This window comes from Trichosurus vulpecula, chromosome 4, assembly GCF_011100635.1.
Source record: "Trichosurus vulpecula isolate mTriVul1 chromosome 4, mTriVul1.pri, whole genome shotgun sequence".
Classification (NCBI taxonomy): Eukaryota; Metazoa; Chordata; class Mammalia; order Diprotodontia; family Phalangeridae; genus Trichosurus; species Trichosurus vulpecula.
The window spans coordinates 27,174,588-27,192,614 of record NC_050576.1 but is presented as its reverse complement, the minus strand read 5'-3'; the positions used below and the strand labels follow the sequence as shown (position 1 = coordinate 27,192,614).

Sequence of the window (18,027 nt, the reverse complement as noted above, 5' to 3'; positions counted from 1 at the left end):
GTCTAGGAGTCTAGGTTTGGAGCCACAGGCCAAGGGTGGTGGTTTCCATGGCAGCAAGAACTGCCTTTAACCAGCCCCAGATGCCTGGGTCTAATGAAACCAGGACTTTAGCCAAGGGCCCAGCTCCTTTGAAGATGGCTTCTTCTGCAAGCACAGATCAGCCCCAACCTCTCAGCAGCACTCCAATCAGGAGAAGCCCCTCCCATACTCTCCCCCTTGTTCTTACTCCCTTCCAGCTCTATCTTATGACTTGAAACCAGAGGATTTTGGGTCCAGTCTCTCTCTTACTGCATATGAGCTGTGTGTCCTTGGCAAATGAGCCTCTTAATAGAATTGGGCAAGAGGAGGTTCAGCTTTAAGACTTGAAGTATTTGTGAAGCTGAGACTCTACTCTGTCATTCTGTGGTTCCAGGACATTATGGTTCTAAGTAAGATTCAGTGAGTCTGGGATTCTAAGAGCCTCAGGTACTTGGAACCCTAAAACCCAAGGGTGCCTTAAGCCCACAGTTCTACCTGGAAGACGTGGCCAAGGCGATGAGCAAGGCTTGGAGGATGCCCCGGATGAAGACAATGGGGTTCTTCTTGGTGATGACAAAGTACAGCATGGGGAGGATGAGGAGTCCATGCACCACCAGGCCACAGACCACAGTGACAGCATAGAAGCCCAGCTTCTTCCCGATAGCTGTGGGATCATCCATCTCCAAAATCTTCCCAGCAATGAGGAACACGATGCCAAAGGGGAAGTACCTGTGTGAGCATGGCAGGAATTTCTCATTACATGGCCTTGAAAGCCCGGTCCAAGCACGACCTCCCAGGGCAGCCTTCCCTGACCACGCCTAGCCCCCTGAGGCTCTAATAGAACTTGGACAGCCCTGACTGTTTGGGCATCTCCCCAGTGGGCACTGATCAGAAAAGGCCTTGGGTTACTGATTTATTTTATTTATCTATCTATCTATCTATTTATTTATTTACTGTGCAGGAGACATAGACTGATAAAGTTGGGAGGGAACCTTAAAACATGGAATGCCAGAGCTTGGAGGAGCCTTAGAACAAAGAGCATCAGAGCTGGGAGGGCACTTAGAACAAAATATAACACAGACCCTGAGAGATAAGCATTACAGGTACTATTAATCCCAATTTACTGAGGAAGAAACTGAAGCACAAAACCCATGTTCCCTTTCATTGAATATCAGAAGCAGGATTTGAACTTTGGCAGCCAGGTGGCAAAAGGGATAGAGCCCTGGACCTAGAGTCATGAAGACCCAAGTTCAAATCCTGACTCAGTTACTTACTATGTGATTCTGGACAGGTCATTTAACCTCTTCTAACCTCAGTTTCCACATTTGCAAAATGAGGATGACAACAGTACTTATAGGCCAGTATTTTTACTGGAATGAAGTGATATAATATTTGTAAAGCACTTTGTGAACCTCAATTATCTATAGAAACCTTGATGGTTATGAGACAGTAATTATGATGATGGTGGTGATGATGAAGGTGATGGTGGTGATAATGGTGATGAAGGTGATGGTGGTGATGATGATGATGGTGGTGATAATGGTGATGAAGGTGATGGTAGTGAGGTTATCTCCTTGACTCCATGTCCTGTGCTCTGTCCACTTTCCCATATATCCCCTCCTGACATTCATTCAACGTGTGACTTTGGACCAGTCCCCTCCTCTCTCTGAACCTCTTTAAGATGGGGGTGATAATCCCTGCACTCCTTCCATCAGAGGGTTATTGTAAGGAAAGTATTTTTCAGACTGTAAGGTGACCTAGGGAGGTGAGCTCTTTTGAGCATGCATGACTCCAGGCCCTGCACACTCACCACACAGCCACAGCCACGATCTTCATAACAGACTCATTCAGGCACTGGCAGAAGCTGACCAGGGGAGCTCCACTGTCTCCCATGCGGCCCAGCATGATCCCTGCGGTGGACACAGGCATCCATGGATGCAGAAATATAACACACATGCAAACACTAATAACAATAATTTTAGCTGGCATTGTATTGATGAGTTTCAAACCACCTACTACCTCTTGGGGCAGGACATTGTCATCAATATCCCTAAATGTCCCTGTATATAATTTCCCCCCAGAGCTCCTGGTCCTGCCCTGTAAGGACAAGCAGAATGAAGCTAATCTCTATTCCACATGACATCCCTTCACCTTTGAAGATTGGTAGCCTATCCCCTCTTCCTACCACCAGTGACTTCTCTTTTTCAGAATGAAAAACCTGACATCATCAAAAACATGATCCCTGGTCTTCTCACTGCTCTGGATTTTCTCTAACTTAGTAATGTCCCTTCTAAACTGGGGTGCTCAGAGCTGAGCTCAATACTCCAATGAGGTCTGACTGCCTTGAAGGCCAGCGAGATCATCACCTTCTTTGTCTTGGACACTCTGGCTCCTGTTCCGACTGCACTTTTGACCCATGTTTCAATCTCTCTAGGGACCCACATTTGAAGGGCCCCCTCACTCACATCTCTATCCTCTGTACCAACTCACTGACTGAAGCCCCAGCATTACCTCTCTGTCCACTGGCCATGATACCTATAGGCCAGTTTCCTGATCATGAGGGCTGATTACCAAGACAACAGATGACAAACATTTGTTAAGTGCTTACTATGCACCAGGTATTGCCCTCTTCCTTTAAAGGACAACTTTGAGTACCTATGGACCATCTTTTTGGGGGAAGGAGGGAGTATTTAAATTAAAATTTTTTTATTAAATTCTTTTGCTTTTTACATCACCTTATTTCCAAATATATCCCTCTCTCCTCTTCCATCTAGAGAATCATGCCTTGTAATAAGGAATAAAAAGGGAAGAAGGGTTGAAGCAGTTCAGCAAAATGAACCCATGATTCAACTGAGTTTCACTGTATGTGAAGTGATCTACACACGTAATCTTCCACCTCTTCAAAGACAGGAAGGAGGTATATATTGCTCTCTTTTTTCAGGGCCAAGTCCATCATTGTAATTACACAGTGCTCAGCTTGAGCTTTGTGGCTCTTTTCATTTACATGGTTGCAACCACTGGCTATATTGTTTTCCTGGTTTTGTCTATTTCACTTTTCATCAGTTAGAAAATCTTCCCAGGCGCTTCTGTTCACGGTTATTGTTTCTTCCAGTGCACTAACTTTCCGTTACTTTCATGTTCCGCGTTCTGATTAGACATTCTCCAGTTGATGGCCACCTCTTTTATTTCCACTCTTTGCTACTACGGAAAAGTGCTGCTATAAATATTATGACCTATGTGGGGACTTTTCTTTTTGTTATTGACCTCCTTGGGATCTATGCTATGTTGCGAAATCTCTGGTTCAAAGGTTGTGCGCGTTCTAACTACCCTTTTCACAGCCTCTTCCAAGTTACTTTCCACAACTGGAGCAATTCATAAATCCTCCAATAGTATATTAGTGTCTTTCCAAAACTCCTCCAATAGTGATTATTCTCCACTTTTGTCGTCTTTGCCAGTTATCTGGGTGTGAGGTGAAATTTCAGGGTTGTTTTGATTTCTATTTCTCTTAATAGTAATTTGGAGTCTTTCATATGGATATTTATAGCTAGTGATTGTGCTTTTGAAAACTTTATTCATATCCTCTGTCCACTTACTTATCTGTTAAGGAATGATTCTTGTTCTTATATTTGTATTTGCATTGACCTCCTCTATACCTTGGCAATCACACTGTTCTCAGAGATGTTTGCTGCAAAACCATTCTCAGTGACAGCTTCTCTTGTTATCCTAGTTGCATTGATTTTGTTCATGCAAAAGATTTTTAATTTCGTGAAATCAAAACTATTTTTCTTTTGTGAAAATGTCCCTTTATTCTTTTTTTAAGCTAAGAATTCTCCAAGCACTAGCTATGAAAGGTCCTTAATGGGATTATCTTTTTTTTTTTAGTGGTATATGGTATAGAATGTTGGTCTAAATTTAATTTCTGCCATACTACTTTCTGATTTTCTCAGCAGTTCTTGTCAAATAGGGAGCTCTTCTCCAAGTAATTAATATTCTCAGGTTTACTGAGCACTGAGTTATTGAAGTCAATTGTTTCTGATTCTTCCTTGTCTAGTCTCTTCAACCCACCTGCTTTTTTTTTTTTTGAAAACTAGTGCGAAGATAGTTTAGATGATTACTGCTTTATTGTATAGTTTGATGTCTGGAGGTGCTATTTCTCCTTCCTTTCTACTTTTTAAATTATAGAGACCATAAGATTCTAGACTTTTTATTTCTCCAAATGAATTTTATTATTGTCTTGTCCAGCTTTATGAAGTATCTCTTTGGTAGTTTGATATAGCACTAAATCTATAAATTTATTGAGGTACTATCATTTTTATTGTATCAGCTTGCCCAGCCATTGTCATGGAATATCCTTCCAATTATTTAAGTTGTTCTCTATTTCTCTGAAGAGTTGCCTTGGTAGGTCAATTCCTGGATATTTTACGCATTTTGTAGTAATTTTCACTGGGACTTCCTTTCTATTGTTTTCTTCTAGATTTTCTGATTTACATATAGAAATGCTATTAGTTGCATGAATTTGTTTTGTATCTTGAAAATTTACTAAAAGGGAAGAATTCATGACCCAACAAGAGATAGAGAGCATTATAAAATGCAAAATGGATAATTTTGATTATGCTAAATTGAAAAGTTTTTGTATAAACAAAGCCAATGCAACAAAGATTAGGAGGCAAGCAGAAAATTGGTAGAAAATCTTTACAACCAATGTCTCTGATAAAGGCCTCATATCTAAAATATACAAGGAACTGAGCCAAATTCATAGGAGCACAAGTCATTCCTCAATTGATAAATGGTCAAAGGATGTGAACAGGCAGTTTTCAGAGGAAGAAATTAAAGATATCTATAGGCATATAAAAATGCTCTAAATCACTATTGATTAGAGAAATGCAAATCAAAGCAACTCTTAGGTACCACATCTCTCCTGTCAGATTGGCTAACATGACAAAACAGGAAAATGATAAATGCTGGAGAGGATATGGCAAAATTGGAACATTAATACACTGTTGGTGGAGTTGTAAATAGATCTAGCCATTTTGGGGAGCAATTTGGAACTATGCCCAAAAAGCTATAAAAATGTGCATACCCTTTGACCCAGCAATACCATTCCTAGGGCTATATCGCAAAGAGATCACACAAGTAGGAAATGGACCTGTATGTACAAAAATATTTATAGCTGCTCTTTTTGTGATGGCAAAGAATTGGAAATCAAGGGGATGCCCATCCATTGGGGAATGGCTGAACAAGTTGTGGTATATGAAGGTAACGGAATACTATGGTGCTATAAGAAATCGGGAAGATACGGACTTCATAATAACCTGGAAAGACCTACATGATCTGATGCTGAGCGAGCGGAGCAGAACCAGGAGAACATTGTACACAACCACAGCATATTGTTTCTGTGATGACTAACTTTGATACACTTGGCTCTCCTTAGCAGTGCAAGGCTCAAAGACAGCTCCAGAGGACTCATGATGGAAAAAGCTGTGCACATCCAGAGAAAGAACTGTGGAATCTGAATGCAGATTGAGGCAAACTATCTGCTCTCTCTCTTTTTTGGTTTTGTTTCTTCTCTCTCATGATTTATTCCATCGGTCATAAATCTTCTTTGCAACTTGAAAAAAAAAGAAAATTTACTAAAGCAATCACTCATTCCAATCAATTTCTTTTGCTGATTTTCTGGGCTTTTACGAATACACTGTCATGTTGTCAGACAATAAGGATAATTTTGTCTTCTGTTTTTCTGTGTTTATACCTTTAATTTCTCTCATTTCGTTGCCGTTGCTAGAATTTTTAGAATTAGGCCAAACACCAGTGGGGAAAGCTGACATGCTCGCTTTACTCCTGTTTCTTTGGGGAAAGTCTAGCGTCTCCTCATTACTGATAATACCAGATTTGGGGTTTAGATGTTCATTTTTTATCATCTCAAAATGGCCCTTTTATTCCTACGCTTTGCTGGGTTTTTAGCATACGCAGGTGTTTTGCTTTGACAAAGACTTTCTCTGCATCTATCGCTATAACTATGAATCCTTTTCAAGTTACTTGGGCCACATCCCAGCATGAAAGTGGGTATCTACTCCTACCCCAATTAATCACTGAAGGTGCAATCAAAAGTAAAGGAGGCATGTATACGTTGTTAATTAATTTGAAAGAATCACAAGGGCTTTGGGCCGTTGGATTAAAAACAAATTATGTAACAAGGAAATATCTTATTATTGGTTGAAAAGAAATAGTAACATCCTGCAGAACTGTAGACAAAAAAGAAAGCAAGTTCAGAATCATACATTCTAGTGGCAAACCAGTTGGGTATTTGCTAAATCCAATGGTAAAGACTCCCTTTTGGGGGATGGTGTTGAAGGGAGAGTTTTGTATTTTTCTCTCCTTGACTCTCCCTGCCCTGACCAGGTGAACTCAGAAGATCTGACTTCCCATCAGCATCAGTAAGTATGTTCATGCAGCAGTGGCTAATAGCAGCATCTGCCTCAGGAAGTGAGAGAAACGCCAAAGAAAAACTTGACACACCAAGGAAAGATAGCTTTAGGACTCCACAAGGGTGTTGATCCTTGGAGCCCAGGAAAGAGCAATACCTAAAGGGAGTTTCATGAAGACTCCACAATGGGAGGAAAGAAACTCTTAGTAACCAGGAGCCCTGAGTTTACACTTTGCCTACATGTGCCCACTAACCTTGAGCCCATTCTTCCCAGGACCTTTTGTATGCAAGGGGAGAATACAGGTCCAGTTTGGGGAAATATGTCTATAATTGCTCTTGCTCTATGTGCTTAGTAAATACTCTTACTTAAAGTTAATCAACTCTGACAGATAACCAATGGGGAGCACACTGGTGGGGGCTCATGGACAACAATTCTAGAAACTCTGATCCCATTCAGAGTTACCCCAAGAACGATGAGTGAAAATATTGGCATCAACTATTCTCTGATGACCTGGCCTGCCAATTCAAGGGGGAGTTAAGGAATCAGCACTGGGGGGGCGGGGTACGGTGCTACACTTGTAACGTGGAGGAACTGGTGCAAGCTATTTCTGAACCACCGTTAATGATTTTTGAAATATCATGGCAGCTGGGAAGTGTGACAAAGGACTGGATAAGGACAAATTTTCTGATTTTCCAGAAAAGTTGGGGAAAAGATGGCATTTTGTCAGACTAAAAGTCTGTGAGTTAGGCCCAAACATTCCCACTGTTCTATTGCTGCTTTGGTCCTCTTCCATCTCTGAAGTCCTGTGGTTCTTCCTATCTTGGGGATACATGTACTTCCCTGGAGGGGCCATGGGGCCACAAGTTTCACTCCTATTCATCCAGATCTGTACCTCTCTGGGCAGCTCCTCCAGTCCATTTCAACTCTGCTTTCCTCCTTTGTCTACCCCCACCCCTCATCCCCAACTTTGAATATCAGCTTCTCACAAGTAGGGATTGTTTTCATTCTATGTACAGCTGCAGAATGCCTAACATACAGTAGTTGCTTAAATTGCTTGCTGATTAATTGGTTGATCTAGCCCTATCTCTTTTTCAAATCCAAATTCAAGGGCAAGTTGAGCTATTAGCATCATCAGCAACCAGGTGATAGAGGTTAATTCAGTGAAGCCCAGGACTTGCCAAGGACACATCTCAATGACACAAGGAAGGCCTCATCTGTGTTAACTTGGTTTGTAAGAAGTTAACATTATCAGAGGAATTCTGCTATCTCTCTGTCAGGAGGTGAGGGATTTTTTAAAAATTCAATTTTGTTTTGCTTTCCTATTTTTCAATTAGCAAGCAGTTATATATCCCTTCCCAACTGGACAAAAAACCAATAAAAACAATAAGAAAATCCTTATAACAAATATGCATGGTTAAGCAAAACAGATTTCTTCATTTGTGCCCAATAATGTATGACTCATTTTGCTCCCTGAACTCATCACCTCTCTGTCAGAAGGTCGGTAATGTGTTTCATCAGCAACCTTCAGAATCGTGGCTGGTCATTGCATCAATCAGGGATCTTAGGTCTTTTTTAAAAAAAATTTAGGTCTTTCAAATTTGTTTTCCTTTACGATATTTTCATCATTCTGTAAATTGCTCTCCTGGTTCTGCTCACTTAATTTTGCATCAATTCATACAAGTCTTCCCAAGTTTTTCTGAAACCATCCCCTTCATCATTTCTTACAGCACAATAGAACTCCATCACATTCATATACCATAACTTATTTATCTTTTCTCCAATTGATGAGAATGCCTTCAGTTTCCAATTCTTTGCATAAATGTTTCTGTACTTAGGTGTTCTTTTCCTCTTTTTTTATATGAGAAGGGTTTAAGAAAGTTTTACCTGGATTTTCTTAAGAATAGCCTCTAGACTCTACACAGAGAATGTAAGAGCTGGGTGGGACCTCAGAGCATAGACTATCAGAGCAGAGAATGTTAGAACAGAGAAAGTTAGAACTGGGAAGGCCATCCTCAAGGCTCTAGTCCAACCCCTTCATTCTATTGATGAGGAAACAGGCTTAGGGAGAAGTGATTCTTTCAAGGTCTAGGTGCTAGGTGCACTTAAAGGAGATCCAGCATAGCTAGGTTTGTTTTCTCCCTCCCTGATCATGCCTTCAAGAGATAAAGACCCCAAGGAAAGGTGATCCTGAGCCCAAGTGGTGTACACTTACCCATGGTGGCTGAGAAGATGACGATCCCCAGCACGTTCATGCCATCGCTGGTGCCCGGCTCTGACTTGTACACCACCTCTGGGGGAGGTGTGAGGTCCAGGGCAAAGTTCTGCACCTGGGAGCCATTCTCCTCCTGGACCCCATAGATGAGGATCCGCTGAGGGGTAGCCTCTGATGCCATGGCCTTGTTGGACTTGACCATCGGGGTGGTCTTGGTGCGGTACTGTTGGATGACATCCCCATCCCCACCATGTGCCAGGAGAGCAGTCAGGGTAGAAGCAAGGGGAAGGTCAGAGAATTATTACTTGTAGTGCTGTGCATACAGCAGGCACTTGATAAATGTTTATGTCATTGAATGATTATTACTCCATATAGTTATTATAATAATGATAAACATTATTACTTTATAATAATAATAAAGAGGCAGAATGGAAGATTGGATAGAAAACTGGGCCTTGGAGTTAGAGACCTGGTTTCAAATCTTGTGTCTGAAACCTTCCGGCTGTGTGACCCTAGACAAGTCACTTGACTCATCAATGCCCTGGCCAACTCCCTAAGACTGAGAGCTACAAAGCAGGTGCTGATTTCAATTGGTTTCCTCAATGAGAGTTTTCTATACCAAGAAAATCATGGGTTGGACTAGAAAAAGGGCTATGATAATTATTAATCATAATATATGTGTATTATTAGATAATTGATTAAGGCATTATTAGAGTTAGCATAGTGTAGTGGATACAGAGCTGGCTTTAGAATCAGGAAGACCTGCATTCAAATCCCCCCTTAGACATTTACTAGTCATGTGACCTTAGGCAAGTCCCTTAGCCCCTCTGTGCCTCAGTTTCTTCATCTGTATAATGAAGGGGCTGGACTCAGTGGCCACTAATTTCTCTTCCAGTTCTAAGTTAATGATTAGTGTAGACTTTTTAATCAATATTCAATGATGTTAATTAATAAAGAGAGTGACACATTAATGAATATAATTACTTATCATACTTAGTCCTTTACATTACTCCATCCCTGATCTCATTTGGCCTTCTCAATTGCCCTGTTGGTTTCAACATGATGGAGATCATTATTCCCACTACAGAAGCAAGGAAACTGAATCCCAGAGGAAGGGAAGTGACTTTTCCAGGGTCACACAGCATCCCCCAAAGGGGATCATCCACCCCCTTAGAACACTTTCAGTGAGGGGAAGCTTGAGACTGAATGGGAAGCTTGCTCTGATTTTGGACATTTCGAATTCTTAGGGTGCTCTGGGTTATACTGATCAAAGATTTCCCCCATAGTTCCCCCGCCTTGCTCCTCCTTATTTCCTGCCCCATTACTCCCCCTTCCCAAACCAATCTGTACCCTATTCTCTTGGACAGCCCTTTGAATATAGAGGACAGCAGTCTTCTGTTCTCCACCCAATTCATCTCCAGGTCCTTTAAGTGATCCTCATGCTCTCAAGGTCTTGCTCACTCTCTTTTGGAGGGACTCCAGGTCCTCAGTGTCCCTCCAAAAGCCTGGGGCCTAGAACTGCAGACACCAGTCTGGATGTGAACCGACCAGGGAGGAGAATGGCAGGACTGGCTTTTCCCTTGTTGTAGATGTTGGACAACCCAAGATTTTATCATCTTTACTAGCTTCTGAGTCACCTTTCCAATTTGGTTCCATTTAATTTAACAAACATTTATTAAATGTCTAATATTTTCCAGGCCTTGTGCTGGGGATGTGAAGAGAAAAACAAAATGCTTTTGATGGATATTGAATTTGAGGTCCATGAAGGACCCCAACTCTATCAGAAAACCAGTTCAGGACGCAGACTGTAGAGCCTTGAGCAGACAGAATACTTTTGGTTGGGAGCCAGTCAGTGAAGGAGAAGGTTGGGAGCATTGGGCCTTGGATAATCAAATACCAGGGCCATGCCAGTGGCCATGGTGGGGGGATGGGGATGATGGAGGCAGGGATGCACAGTGGGAAAGGGTTGAATAAAGGGAGAGGTGTGGGCATTAAGTGCAAATGTTGCCCCCTTCCCAGTCTGGCCAAATTTGGTCCCCTAAGATTGTCTCCCTGGGTTACCTCCCTCACATCCTATCCCATCCCATCCCAACACTGACTCACTCACCTGCTTGAAGGTGGCTTCAACTAGGTTTGCTGGAAACATATTTCTGGAAAGAGATGGAAAGGAAAGGAGGTAAGTCAGGTAAGACATTATGCTCAGACCTTGGCCCCAGAACCACATCCCCTCCCCCGCACTGAAGACCTCTGTGGGATCAGGCCCCCACTGGACTGCAAACTCCTCGAGGACAGGAAGCTATCTCTAGTTTCATGGGATTTGGGAGGGACTCAAGAGGCTGTGTAGCCTAACTCTCATTTTGGGCCAGAGAACTGTGGTAAGTGGCACTCCCTCCCCACTTCTGCCTGGTGACTTTCTCCTCTTCCCTCAAGTCTTCCCTGATGCCCCCAGCTTAGAAGGACCTCTCCATAGTTCAGTGCTCCCAGATCATTCTGATAAGATCTCTCTTTTGTCCCTATGTCTCCCCCAAACTTGCACCAGCAATCTCTTAATTAATTATCAGTATAACCCAAAGCATCCTAAGAATTCGAGATGTCGAAATCCAGGACAAGCTTCCCATTCAGTCTCCAGCTCCCCCTCACTGGAAGCGTTCTACAGGGAGCGGACGATCCCTTTGGGGGATCCTGTATTAGTCAAGTCATTTAACCATTGTTTGCCTCAGTTTCCTTTTCTGTAAAATTCAGATAATTATAGCCCCTCATGGTGGTGTAAGAACATAATGAAATAACATGTAAAGTGCTTTGCAAGCCTGAGTTTTATATAAAAGGTGACTGTCATCATCTTCCTCATTTTTATTAACACATATCTGAAAAAGCCCGTCTTTTTGGTCCTAACATTTTACTGGTTCTGTTGGGAATTATAGCAGTATTATTTGCCCTAGTAAGGGATATGAGTGACAATGTGATGCCAGCATGGATTCTACTGGAATAATTGCTGGTCCCAGGAGAGCTGTTCTAATGTACAGTGAGTGAAAGGTGGAGAAGGATGGAAGGAGAGGGGAGAAAGGGAAGGAGTGAGAGGGAGAGGGAGAGAGACACAGAAAGAGGAGGAGGAGGAAGAAGAAGAAGAGGAAGAGGAAGAGAAAAAAAAGGAGGAGAAGAAAGAGGAGAAGGAGAAGGAGGAGGAGGAGAAGGAGCAGGAGAAGGAGAAGGAGGAGGAAGAGGAGGAGGAGGAAGCAAGGGAAGTGAAAGGCCCCTTGGGCCACATCCTGCTAGGATCAGGGGACTTGGATGTGTCCATTCTCCTCTTGCTGAGGCCGCCTACTGGCTGATGATGCCGCGTTGGGATGTTTTCTGGCTCTGGCTCAGACTTGGCTCGTGGGATCAGTGAAGGCTACGTTCTTCCAGACCCCAGCAGACCTCGAGCAGGGTCCAGCCTCCCTCCAACAGCAGTGATTTCCAGATCCTGAACATGCCTCATCTCTATGGTAACGGAGAAGTTGTTATCCCAACCCTTCCAGCTTCTGTTCCCTAGCTTGACCTCTGGGCTGGAGCTGGGCCATGGGGCTGAGTTCTGGACCTGCTCTTATCTTCCCTGGGGGTGGGGGGAGGCAAAGCAGTGGGCCTGGGGCCACAGGGGCTTGGTTTGGCTGGGCTAACCCAGGATGTATTAGTATTTCTTTTTCATATCACAAATTTACTATTTTAAGTAAAGTGTTTTTGTTTTCCCAATGGTGTGATGTCATGTCACTAATATGCCCAGTCTTTTTGAGGGGAGAATGGAGGCTGAGAATGGGGACTGAGCCAAGGTAGACCATATGGAGCCTGCCCTCCAAATGGGCTCCTAAGAAGTAGCAGGAAAGTAGTGGGGAGGGGGCAGAGAGTGGCCCCAATCTGACCTGTCCGAAGGATCAGAGCACCAAATGAAGATTTAGAGCCAGAAAGGACCTTGGAGGTCACCAAGTCCACTCCCACCCGTTCTTCAGCTGAGAAAACTGAGTTTCAGAGAGATAAAATGATTTGCCCAGGGTCACAAATCAATCAATAAATATTGATTAAACACCTATACTGTGCTAAGCTAATGAGTGTCCCAGGCAGGACTGGAACTCAGGTTTTTTTGACTCCAAGTCCAGCACTCCGGCCACAACTCCACATTGCCAGTCAGATGACTTCTGAAAGGCCCCAAGGGTCAGGCACATTTTATATGACTCACAATAGTTTAGGTCCTTGTCTCCAGTCACACAGCAGGTTCAGAGCTGAGTCTAGAACCCAGATCTTCTGATTCAACATCTTGAGCCTATTCCAAGGAATTAAAGCCTTGCCTGGAACTGCTCAGGCACAAGACACCCGTGTGCCAGCTTGTGCCAGCTCGTGCCAGCTCATGCCTGCTTCTTATCAGAGTGGGGATGGCACTTGGAATCCTGAATTCCCGGGCCAGCCAGGGCCCAGGTTGGGGTTCAGGCATCTCCCTCTCACAACCAGGGCTTCCTGAACAAAGACGGCCTTGTCTAGCTCACATAGCTGGAAGGGGTGGGACAGTCCCAGTGGAAACATTGCTGGCAGCTGAGACAGGACTCCCACCTTGCCTCCGGAGAGATGTACTCATTACGTGCAGGTTTCAGTAGGTGAGTCATGAACAAGACGCTCCCAGACAGCTCTCAGGAACATTCTCTGCTCCTGGTGCCAATTTCTAAGGCTCTCTCTTGGCACACCTGGCTGCCCCTCGTACAAAGTATCTGCTCATGGGGGTAGGGAGGTGTCCTTACAACCAGACCCTGTGGACCACCCAGTGACAAAGCCAAGTGTTCCCAGTGAGGAATGGGATAGACTCTCCATCTTTTGTCCTGCTTAGAGCTCTGGAGTGCTGTACTCTGCTCTGGATGTCACATTTTAGGGAGGTCAGCCAGGACAGAGGGGAGATTGGAGACCAGGCCGTGGGCTGAAGGAATCTGTCCTAGCTTGGGAATTGCACAGAGTTCACAGAATTCCACAATCTCAGATTTGCAAGGGACCTCAGCAGGCAAGCCTGAACAAGAATGCTCTCTTCCAAGTCCCTGGTGAATGACCCCCCAGGCTTTGCTTGATGAGGTGGTAAACCCACTACTTCCCAGATGAGGTGATAAACCCATTACTTCCAGGAGAAAACCAATTTTTCCCCCAGAGAACAAAATACCTACATCGAACCAAACCTGTCCCTCTGCAATCTGCTCCCCCATTTTTAGATCCTAGGTCTGCCCCTTGGGTTCAAGGAAAACAAGTCCTTCCATTTGTCAGCCTTGCAGATGCTTAGAGATGGCTATCACACACCCCCACCCCTTCCCCAGCCTTCCCCGATACAAGCTAAACATTCCCTGTTCTTATAACTGATTCTTATATGGTACCATCCTGGTTGTCTTCCTTGGCAGGGTCTCTTGCTTATCGATGTCATTAGTAAAATGTGGTGCCCAAGAACTGAACATAGTACTCCACATGGGGTCTGACCAGAACACAGTTTAGATGGATTGCTTATTCCTAGAGGATGCACTTCCCTTAATGACATCAGAGATCTCAGTAGTTGGCCCATTGTTTGGCTGACACAGTACAATCCACTAACCCCCCTTTCCTAGATGTTCTTCAGACAAGCTGCTGTCAAACCATGCCTCCCCCAATCCTGCACTTGTGACATTGATTTTTGAGCCCCAATATAAGACTTTTTGTTTATCCTAAATTTCATCTTTTTAGATTCAGTCCAAATGCTCTAGCCTGTCAGGATGTTTTTGGAGACTGGCTTTGTCATCCAGTGTGTTAACAATCCCTCATTTGCAAATTTGGCAAGCCTGCCACCTTTGTCTTTATCCAAGTCACTAAGAAAAATGTTAGCCAGTGCAGGGCCAAACACAGACCCCTGGGACATCCCTTTGGAGACCTCTGGCCATGTTGGCATTGGACTATTGGCACCTACTCTTTGGGTTTGGCCATCCAACCAGGTACAAATCCATCCAATTATACTCTCATCTCGACTTTCTTTTTCCATCTTCTCCACAAGAATAATGTTAGACTCTTTAATGCTTTGCTGAAGTCTAGGCATGGCATATCTGCAACATTCCTATGAGTAACTCATTTAACAGTTCTGTCCCAAAAGGAAATAAGATTACTGTCATATGACCTGTCCTTGGTGAAGCCAGGCAGGCACTTGGTAATCCCTGCTTTCTTTTCTAGATGTTCACCAACTACTTCTTGTGTGATCCTTTTGAGAATTCTACCTGGAACCGAAGCCAAGCTCACTAACCTGGGGTTTTGGAGACGCTCTTCACTTTTTTGGAAGTCAGTACTCTCCGGTCTAGTGGCGCTCCTTCCCATTTCCTTTCAAAGATCCCTGATGGCAGCTCAGGCTCTGATGGGCCAACTTTTTCAGGCCCGAGGATGTCATTCACCTGGGCCAGGTGACTTGACATCACTCAGGGAGGCCTGGGCTCCTTTCCTGACTCCTTCTTTCTCTTGGGCACCAATTCCCAGCTAATCATTTTTGTCCTGCCTTTCTCCTTGTCAGAAAAGTAAGAAGCAAACTAAGGACTGAGCAGTTCTGTCTTTTCTCTCCTATCAGTTGTCACCATCCCCTCTATCCCAGGCCAAGGTCTTAGCTCTTCCTTACATCTCCTCTTTCTCCCAATCTAGCTGAAAACACCCCCCCCTTTTTTGGTCCTTAGATTCACTCCCCAAGTGAGTTTCCCTTCTTTGGAGCTCATCAGGCAGAGACTGGACAACTGCTTGCCAGTTATTTTATAAAAGGAGATTGTTTTATGGTATGAGTTAAACTAGATAGCTGCTGAGGGAGGGAGGGAGGAAGGAAGGAACGAAATAAGGAAGGAAAGAAAAGAGGGAGGGATGAAGGAAGGAGGAAAGGATGGAAGGAAGGAAGGAAAGGGGGGAGGAAGGAAGGAAGAGGAGGGAGGAAGGAAAGAACAAAGGAAAAAAGGAAAGAAGGATTGAAAGAATGAAGGAAGGAAGGAAGAAGGAAAGAAGCCATGTTTCCTACTGGTCCAGTCTCTGATAACATGGCCAAAGAAAGGGAAGTATAGTAGCCCCTTGGGCTCCTTCCCTTCATCCCTTTGCTGCCTTCTGGTATAGGTGCAAGAGTCTTTCTGCTCAAAGTTCTAAGTCTAACATCTTCCACCAACTGACTGGACTGCAGGCAGACCAGCCACTCCACAAAATTCCTCCGCTATTTAAAATTTACAGGAGTGTGGTTAGCTTGCTCGACTAGCTGGTTGCACTACCACATAGTTGGTGCTATGGTACTAGAGCTCAGGAAAGAGAAAGGAGCTGGATATGTTGATATGGGAATCATCCATGTAGAGATGGTAATTGAACCCACGGGAATTGAGGAGGTCACTGAGAGAGAATGTAGAAAGAGAAGAGAACCTAGGACAGAGCCCTAGGGAATACCTAGAGTTAGGGGGCATGCTGGGGATGATGATACAGAACCAAGAGCCAATAATCAGTATCCCGGAGGAGAAGCTACCCACGAGGAGAATGTGGTCAGCAATGTTTAATGTAACTGAGAGATCAAGAAAATAACAAACTTTTAACAGGAGCCATCGAGGAAGCCCTAACCTGCTAGTAGACCTTTATTCTGAAATAAAAATATGGACTATATGAAGGAAATGGGATTTTGGCAGCATGGGGAACTCTTGGTATACATGTATACATGCATAAATAAATATATAGAAACTCCTTTCACTGATTGCCACCCATCTATGACTATACTGGCTTTCCTCCATGCCTGGAATGCTCTTCCTCTTCCTCTTCACCTTCACCTCCTGACTTCCTTCGAGTCTCAGTAACAATTCCACCTTCTGTAGCAGGTCTTTCTAAGTTCCAACCTTCTTCACTGCCAGGATTCTCTCTCTAAGATTACCTTCCACCACACTCTCGGATATACTTCGTTATTTTCGTGTTGGGCAGCTAGGTGGTACAGCGGATGGAGCACAGAGTTTGGAGTCAGGAAGACATTGTCCTGAGTTCAAACCCAGCCTCAGACCCTTACTAGCTGTGTGACCCTGGGCAAGTCACTTCACCCTGTTTGCTTCAGTTTCCTCATCTGTAAAATGAGCTGGAGAAGGAAATGGCAAATCATTCCAGTATCTCTGCCAAGGAAACGCCACATGGGGTCACAGAGAGTCAGACATGACTGAAAACAACTGAACATCATTTTCATGTTGTTTAATCCCATTAGAATGTGAGATCCTTGAAGGGAGGGACAATATTTCTTTTTTCTTTTTTTTTTTTTTTTTGCATCCTCAGTGCCTAGCACAGTACCTGGCATGCCATAGGTGCCTAATCAATACTTGGTGACGGAATTACTGGATGTAGGAGCTGGAGAGCTGCACGTGGGAGTCAGAAAAACTTGCCTGAAAGGTCTTGGCAACTCCTTAGACATAGGGCTTGAGGGAAGGGAAAGATGACTCCAAAATCGGGAACCTGGAAGACTAGAAGGATGGTGGTTTCCTTGACAGGCATAGGGCCGTGAGGAGGGAGTGGTGTCAGGATAAGCTCCAAGAAGGTAGCCCTAATGCTGAGCCTTGAAGGGAGCTGGGGATTCAAGACGGCAGAGATGAGGAGGGAGAGCATTCCAGGTATGGATCATAGGATCCTAGATCTAGAGACCTCAGAAGCCCTCCAGTCTGACCCCTCTCATTTTACACATTAGGAAATTGAGGCCCAGAGACATTAAGGGGCCTGACCAGGATCACATAACTATTAAGTGTCTGAGGGGAGATTTGGACCCAGGTTTTCCTGACTCCAACCCAGCACTCTGCCTCAGAACAATGAAGGAAGATGGGAGATAGCATTTTCCTTTAGACAGGCCAGGTTTCCTAGACCATCCAGAGCATTAAAAGCCAAGGAGAGCCTTTTATAAGGAATATAAAGTGCTTTGAAGACTTTTAACTGCTGTATAAACGTCAATTATGTGTATGGATCTGCTCTAAACCTGTGATTTCATCACTGTAAAGAAGTCTTGGTGTCAAAATCTATCCCCGTACACACAGCAGCTTCTCATCTTAGAGAGCTGCCCGGACCCTGAAAGCAGAAAGAGACTTTTTAGGATCACTGAGGTAGAATGTGAGAACGGTAGGGCTTGAGCCCAGCTCTTTCTGACTCCAAAGCATGTCACCCTGATTTTCATGATTCAGGAGGAAAAAGATGGATTCAGAACCAGAAGACATTGGCTTCCACACTGGTTCTGCCAGTTACGACCTGTGTGGCCTTGAGTGAGAACCGTAAGCTCTTCAGGCTTTGGTTTGCTCATCTGTAAAACGAGAGGCTAGGACCAGACAATCTAACTTCCCATTGAATATAAACTCCCTAAAGAAGCAGAGGAGAGAAACCCTTATA

At 44.0% G+C, this 18,027-nt stretch overlaps 1 protein-coding gene across 2 annotated transcripts in view; it reads right to left on the bottom strand.

Moving 5' to 3' along the window:
• The window catches only part of SLC1A7 (solute carrier family 1 member 7), an 82,122-nt gene that overhangs the window by 6,320 nt on the left and 57,775 nt on the right, over window positions 1-18,027 (bottom strand). For both annotated transcript variants that reach the window (XM_036756646.1, XM_036756647.1), the window contains exons 4-7: window positions 10,763-10,805; window positions 8,656-8,878; window positions 1,829-1,928; window positions 514-747 (exon numbers count right to left, since the gene is read on the bottom strand). In XM_036756646.1, coding sequence (XP_036612541.1) covers window positions 514-747; window positions 1,829-1,928; window positions 8,656-8,878; window positions 10,763-10,805 — 600 coding nt within the window. The remainder of the gene's footprint in view (window positions 1-513; window positions 748-1,828; window positions 1,929-8,655; window positions 8,879-10,762; window positions 10,806-18,027) is intronic.